At 57.5% G+C, this 7,292-nt stretch overlaps 1 protein-coding gene across 4 annotated transcripts in view; it reads right to left on the reverse strand.

Moving 5' to 3' along the window:
- The window catches only part of ccdc32 (coiled-coil domain containing 32), a 34,093-nt gene that overhangs the window by 25,644 nt on the left and 1,157 nt on the right, over positions 1 to 7,292 (reverse strand). The window contains exons 1-2 of one of the 4 annotated variants that reach the window (XM_078406111.1): positions 4,363 to 4,466; positions 3,911 to 4,227 (exon numbers count right to left, since the gene is read on the reverse strand). In XM_078406111.1, coding sequence (XP_078262237.1) covers positions 3,911 to 4,163 — 253 coding nt within the window. In that variant the 5' untranslated portion in view covers positions 4,164 to 4,227; positions 4,363 to 4,466. Of the gene's footprint in view, positions 1 to 3,910; positions 4,228 to 4,258; positions 4,275 to 4,362; positions 4,467 to 7,292 lie in introns of those variants that run through there. The other 3 variants (XM_078406113.1, XM_078406112.1, XM_078406110.1) reach the window with 3 other exon arrangements.

The raw sequence follows: 7,292 nt of genomic DNA on the forward strand, positions 1-7,292 counted from the left end.
TATTGTCTATTGTCTATTGCTCAGGAATTAAAGCGATCAACTCTGCGTGGAGCCACAGGAGATGGGCAAAGTCCTCAATGAGAAATTCTCCACTGTTTTTACCTTGGAGAAAGACATGGGGACTGGGGAACTAGGGGCAGTCAATGGAAGTGTCTTGAGGACAGTCAGTATTACGCTCAAGGAGGTGCTGAAAGTCCTAACTCGTATGAAAGTAGACCAATCCCCTGAACCTGATCAGATATATCCGATGAAACTGTGGGAAGGAAGTTAGAGAGGAAATTGCGCGTGCCCTGGCTGAGATTTGCGCGTTGTCATTAAATACAGGCCTGAAGCCTGGAGGGTGGCTAATGTTGTGCCTCTAATTAAGAAGGGCTGCAGAGAAAAGCCAGGGCACTACACGAGTCTGACATGTGGTGGGAAAGTTACCAGAGAGTATTCTGACGGGATAAGATATACATGCATTCAGATGGGCAAGGGCTGATTGGGGACAGTCAGCACTGTTTTGTGTGTGGGAGATCGTGTCGCTTAAATCAATTTGGGTTTTTTGAAGATGTGACCAAAAAAGGTTGATGAGGGCAGAGGTGTACACATTGTGCCTATGGATTTCAGCAAGGCATTTGACATCATTTATTTTAGGACGTTCTTTTAGGAAGGAGATAAGGAGGAGTTTCTTTAGTCACCCACTTCTGCTGTATGCTAATTGAGATTTGGGCACCATAGGGCGGCACGGTGGCGCAGCGGTAGAGTTGCTGCGTTACAGCGAATGCAGCGCCGGAGACTCAGGTTCGATCCTGACTACGGGTGCTGCACTGTAAGGAGTTTGTACGTTCTCCCCGTGACCTGCGTGGGTTTACTCCGAGATCTTCGGTTTCCTCCCACACTCCAAAGACGTACAGGTATGTAGGTTAATTGGCTGGGTAAATGTAAAAATTGTCCCTAGTGGGTGTAGGATAGTGTTAGTGTGCGGGGATCACTGGGCGGCACGGACTTGGAGGGCCGAAAAGGCCTGTTTCCGGCTGTATATATATGATATGATATGATATCTGGGGAAGGATGTGCTGGCTCTGGAGAGGGTCCAGAGGAGGTTTACAACAACGATCCCAGGAATGAGTAGGTTAACATATGATGAGCGTTTGTCGGCACTGGGCCTGTACTCGCTGGCGTTTAGAAAAATGAGGGGGGACCTCATTGAAACGTACAGAATAGTGAAAGGCTTGGTCAGAGTGCATGTGGAGAGGATGTTTCAACTAGTGGGAGAGTCTAGGATTAGAGATCACAGCCTCAGAATTAAAGGACATTCATGAGATGAGGAGAAATTTCTTTAGTCCGAGGGTGGTGAATCTGTGGAAATCTTTGGCACAGAAGGCTGTTGAGGCCAAGTCAGTGGATATATTTAAGGCAGAAATAGATATATTCTTGATTAGTACAGGTGTCAAATGTTTATGGGGAGAAGGCAGGAGAATGGGGTCAGGAGGGAGAGATAGATCAGCCATGATTGAATGGTGGAGTAGACTTGATGGGCCGAATGGCCTAATTCTTCTCCCATCTCTTCTGATCTCTTATGACAAGGTTCTACATGATAGGTTGCTCTGGAAGATTAGATTGCACGGGCTCCAAGGAGAACTAGCAGACTGGATAGAAAATTAGTTTCATCAAAGGAAGCAAAGGGTGATGGTGGAAGGTTGTTTTTCAGACTGGAGACCTGTGATTAGTTTTAAGGCTCAGGATTTCGGCACATTGGCTTTCATCAGTTAGGGTATTGAGTATTGAAGTTATGTTACAGATGTACAAGACATTGGTGAGGCCACATTTGGAGTAATGTGCTCAGTTTTGGTCATCCTGTTAGAGGAAGGATGTTTTTAGGCCAGAAAGGGTGCAGAGAAGATTTACAAAGATGTTGCCAGGACTCGAGGGCCTGAGCTACAGGGAGAGGTTGAGCAGCCTAGGACTATATTTCTTGCAGCGCAGGAGGATCAGGGGTGATATTATCGGGGTGTATAAGATCATGAGAGGAATAGATAGGGTAAATGCAGAGTCTTTTACCCAGAACAAGGGAATCAAGAACCAGAGGACATGGGTTTAAGGTGAGGAGGGAAAGATTTAATAGGAATCTGAGGGGCAATTCTTTTACACAAAGGGTGGTAGTTATATGGAATGAGCTGCTGGAGGAGGTAGCTGAGGGAGGTGCTATCACAACATTTAAAATATTTGGACAGGTTCATGGGTAGGATAAGCTTAGAGGGACATGGGCCATGGGCAGGTGGGACTTGTGTAGATGGGGCATGTTGGTCAGTGTCTGCTTGAGAGCCCACTGTGGATGTTGTATATATGAATTTCAGCAAAGCATTTGATAAGGTTCTGCATGGTAGGCTGCTCTGGAAGAACAGATCACACGGGATCCTGGGAGAGCTAGATAACTGTGTAGAAAAAAATGGCTTCATGGATGGAAACACTGGGTGATGGTGGAAGGTTGTTTCTCGGAGTGGAGGCCCGTGAATACTGGTGTGCCTCAGGGAATCGAAGATGGCGAAGATGGTTATCAAAAAGTACAGCAAGATCTCGATCATTTGGGTAGGCGGACTGAGGAATGGTTAATGGAGTTTAAAGCGGATAAGTGCAAGGTGTTGCATTTTGGGAAGTCAAACCAGGGCAAGACTTCACACTGAATGGTATGACCATGGGGAGAGTTGTAGAGCAGAAGGATCCATGAGTGCTGGTACAGTTCTTTGGAAATGGTGTCACAGGTAGAAAGGTTGCTCAAGAAGGCTCTCAATAAATTGGCCTACATCAGACAGGGTACTGAGTATAGAAGTTGGGATGTTATTTTGTTACAGTTGTACAAGAAGTTGGTGAGACTGCATTTGGTGTATTGTGCTCTGTTTTGTTTACCCTGCTGTGGGAAGGGTGTTATTAACCTGGAAAGAATACAGAGATTTACAAGGTTGGGCAAGCTCGGACTATATTCCTTGGTGCGCAAGGAGAGTCAAGAACCGGGGGACACAGGTTTAAGGTGAGAGGATAAAGATATCATATGGTTTAGATTTAAAACATTTTTTTTTTTTTTTCACATAGTGGGTGGTGGGTGAATGGAATGAGCTGCAAGAAAAGGTAGTTGCGGTAGGTACAATAACAACCTTTAAAATACATTTGGACGGGTACATGGATAGGAAAGGCATATGGGCCAAATGCGGGCAAGTTAGACTTGGTGTAACTAATGAAGATGGGGCATCTTGTTCAACACGGGCAAGTTGGGATTTAATTTTTTTTTTAGATTTAGAGATACAGCGCGGAAACAGGCCCTTCGGCCCACCGAGTCCGCACCGCCCAGCGATCCCCGCACATTAACACTATCCTATACACACTAGGGACAATTTTTACATTTGCCCAGTCAATTAACCTACATACCTGTACGTCTTTGGAATGTGGGAGGAAACCGAAGATCTCGGAGAAAACCCACGCAGGTCACGGGGAGAACGTACAAACTCCGTACAGACGGCGCCCGTAGTCAGGATCAAACCTGAGTCTCCGGCGCTGCATTCGCTGTAAGGCAGCAACTCTACCGCTGCGCCACCCTGCCGTCTGTTGGGTCTGTTTCCGTGCTGGTGTACTCTACAGTTCCAGGCAGTGCAGTGCATCAACAATACACCGTGCAAGACTGTGTAATGCATACTGAACTTCACCTGGTGTAGATCACAACCTGATTACCAATGACAGTGCACTGGCCTTCACATCTGCACTTGCCTGTCTCGGACTGGGCAAGAAGGCCGCTTTATTATGGTAACAAACATAGGTCAGATTGGCCAAGGCATTCTGCCCTGCTACAATGCTGACGATGACCATGCATGAGATCAGATTCTGCCTCCCCCCGCCTTAAGGATGTCTGGTATAAAATCCCTTGGATTGCACTCACCCAACATTGCCAGGTACTGCTGAGAATCAGCCATGGGCGCCCAAGGATTGATCCCCTCTCCATGATTCTCGTCGTTCATCAAATCTGTGCACGGCACAGTGACTGGAATGGAGCAGCATATCTCAGAGAAAGATTCTGGGAAGCATTCTTCGACTGGGCAACTGGTTTCATTCAGATCCATCATGTTAGCTGGCAGTCGGGAACAGATCCTCTCCCACAAGTCTTCAGCAGTTTCGGTTTCACTGGCAGCCATTCCTAAAGACAACTGAAATCCGCCAATAATCTTTTAGGATTTGTGCAGACTCAACGGAGAGAAACTGCAGAGACAAAAAAGATTCAACGTCTTACCAGCTCTTCCACCACCACCAAGTTCAGGGAGGAAGGAATGTGTAGGAAAGAACTGCAGGTGCTGGTTTAAATCGAAGGTAGACACAAAATGCTGGTGTACTCACAGCGGGACAGGCAGCATCTCTGGAGAGAAGGAACGGGTGACGTTTCGGATCGAGACCCTTCTTCAGACTGGTGTCAGGGGAGTGGTACAGAGATAGAATGTAATCGGAGACAGTAAGACTGGTGGAAGAACTGGGAAGGGGAGGGGATGGAGAGAGGAAAAGTAAGGGCTACTTGAAGTTAGAGAAGTCAATGTTCACGCCACTGGGGTGTAAACTACCCAAGCCAAATATGAGGCCCTGTCCCTCCAATTTGCCTCACTCTGACAGTGGAGGAGGCCCAGGACAGAAAGGTCAGATTGGGAATGGGAGGGGGAGTTGAAGTGCTGAGCCACCGAGAGATCAGGTTGGTTAAGACACATTTTGTGTCTGTGGTCAGTGTTGGGGGTGTGATGTCGTTGACGGGGAGGGATGGGGATGGATAGGGACAGGGGGGGGGGGGCTGTGTCGGTGCTGGGGCGCTGGCATGGGGGGGGGTGTCAGTGACGGGGGGGCATGGTGAGGGGGTCCAGGGGTCAATGGGGGGGCAGTGGCGGGGGGGGCGGGGAGGGATGGGGGGGCTGTGTCGGTCCGGGGCTCTGGCATGGGGGGGGGTGTCAGTGACAGGGGGGGGCATGGTGAGGGGGTCCAGGGGTCAATGGGGGGGCAGTGGCGGGGGGGGGCGGGGAGGGATGGGGGGGCTGTGTCGGTGCCGGGGCGCTGGCATGGGGGGGGTGTCAGTGACAGGGGGGGCATGGTGAGGGGGTCCAGGGGTCAATGGGGGGGGCAGTGACGGTGCGGGGGGGCAGTGACGTTCCGTGGGGGCAGTGACGGTGCGGGTGCGGCAGTGACGGTGCGGGGGGGGGGGGCAGTGACGTTCCGGGGGGGCAGTGACGGTGCGGGGGGGGGGGGCAGTGACGGTGCGGGGGGGGGGGCAGTGACGGTGCGGGGGGGGGGCAGTGACGGTGCGGGGGGGCATTGACGGGGGGGGGGCATTGACGGGGGGGCGGTGAGGGGGTCCAGTGGTCGGGGGGGCAGTGACGGTGCAGGGGGGCAGAGACAGTGCGGGGGGGGCAGTGACGGTGCGGGGGGGGCAGTGACGGTGCGGGGGCAGTGACGGTGCGGGGGGGCAGTGACGGTGCAGGGGGGCAGTGACGGTGCGGGGGGGCATTGACGGTGCAGGGGGCAGTGACGGTGCGGGGGGCAGTGACGGTGCGGGGGGGGCAGTGATGGTGCGGGGGGGCAGTGACGGTGCAGAGGGGCAGTGACGGTGCGTGGGGGGCAGTGACGGTGCAGGGGGGCAGTGACGGTGCGGAGGGGCAGTGACGGTGCGGGGGGGGCAGTGACGGTGCAGGGGGGCAGTGACGGTGCGGGGGGGGCAGTGACGGTGCGGGGGCAGTGACGATGCGGGGGGGGGGCAGTGACGGTGCGGGGGGGGCAGTGACGGTGCGGGGGGGCAGTGACGGTGCGGGGGGGCAGTGACGGTGCGGGGGGGCAGTGACGGTGTGGGGGCAGTGACGATGCGGGGGGGGCAGTGACGGTGCGGGGGGGGCAGTGACGGTGCAGGGGGGCAGTGACGGTGCAGGGGGGCAGTGACGGTGCGGGGGGGGCAGTGACGGTGCGGGGGCAGTGACGGTGCGGGGGCAGTGACGGTGCAGGGGGCAGTGACGGTGCGGGGGCAGTGACGGTGCGGGGGGGCAGTGACGGTGCAGGGGGGCAGTGACGGTGCGGGGGGGCAGTGACGGTGCAGGGGGGGCAGTGACGATGCGGGGGGGGGGCAGTGACGGTGCGGGGGGGGCAGTGACGGTGCCGGGGGGGGCAGTGACGGTGCGGGGGGGGCAGTGACGGTGCGGGGGGGGGCAGTGACGGTGCAGGGGGGCAGTGAGAGTGCGGGGGGGGGCAGTGACGGTGCGGGGGGGGCAGTGACGGTGCAGGGGGGCAGTGACGGTGCAGGGGGGCAGTGACGGTGCGGGGGGGGCAGTGACGGTGCGGGGGCAGTGACGGTGCGGGGGCAGTGACGGTGCAGGGGGCAGTGACGGTGCGGGGGCAGTGACGGTGCGGGGGGGCAGTGACGGTGCAGGGGGGCAGTGACGGTGCGGGGGGGGCAGTGACGGTGCAGGGGGGCAGTGACGATGCGGGGGGGGCAGTGACGGTGCGGGGGGGGCAGTGACGGTGCCGGGGAGGCAGTGACGGGGGGGGCAGTGACGGTGCGGGGGGGGGCAGTGACGGTGCGGGGGGGGCAGTGACGGTGCGGGGGGGGCAGTGACGGTGCAGGGGGGCAGTGACGGTGCGGGGGGGGCAGTGACGGTGCGGGGGCAGTGACGGTGCAGGGGGGCAGTGACGGTGCGGGGGCAGTGACGGTGCAGGGGGGCAGTGACGGTGCGGGGGGGGCAGTGACGGTGCGCGGGGGGCAGTGACGGTGCGGGGGGGGGGGCAGTGACGGTGCGCGGGGGGCAGTGACGGTGCAGGGGGGCAGTGACGGTGCAGGGGGGCAGTGACGGTGCGGGGGGGGGGGGCAGTGACGGTGCGCGGGGGGCAGTGACGGTGCGGGGGGGGCAGTGACGGTGCGGGGGGGGCAGTGACGGTGCGCGGGGGGCAGTGACGGTGCGGGGGGGGGGGCAGTGACGGTGCGCGGGGGGCAGTGACGGTGCGCGGGGGGCAGTGACGGTGCGGGGCGGGCAGTGACGGTGCGGGGGCAGTGACGGTGCAGGGGGGCAGTGACGGTGCGGGGGGGCGGTGACGGTGCGGGGGGGCGGTGACGGTGCGCGGGGGGGGCAGTGACGGTGCGGGGGGGCAGTGACGGTGCAGGGGGGCAGTGACGGTGCAGGGGGGCAGTGACGGTGCAGGGGGGCAGTGACGGTGCAGGGGGGCAGTGACGGTGCGGGGGGGGCGGTGACGGTGCGCGGGGGGGCAGTGACGGTGCGGGGGGGCAGTGACGGTGCAGGGGGGCAGTG

The sequence above is a fragment of the Rhinoraja longicauda genome, chromosome 10 (assembly GCF_053455715.1).
Source record: "Rhinoraja longicauda isolate Sanriku21f chromosome 10, sRhiLon1.1, whole genome shotgun sequence".
NCBI classification, from domain to species: domain Eukaryota; kingdom Metazoa; phylum Chordata; class Chondrichthyes; order Rajiformes; family Arhynchobatidae; genus Rhinoraja; species Rhinoraja longicauda.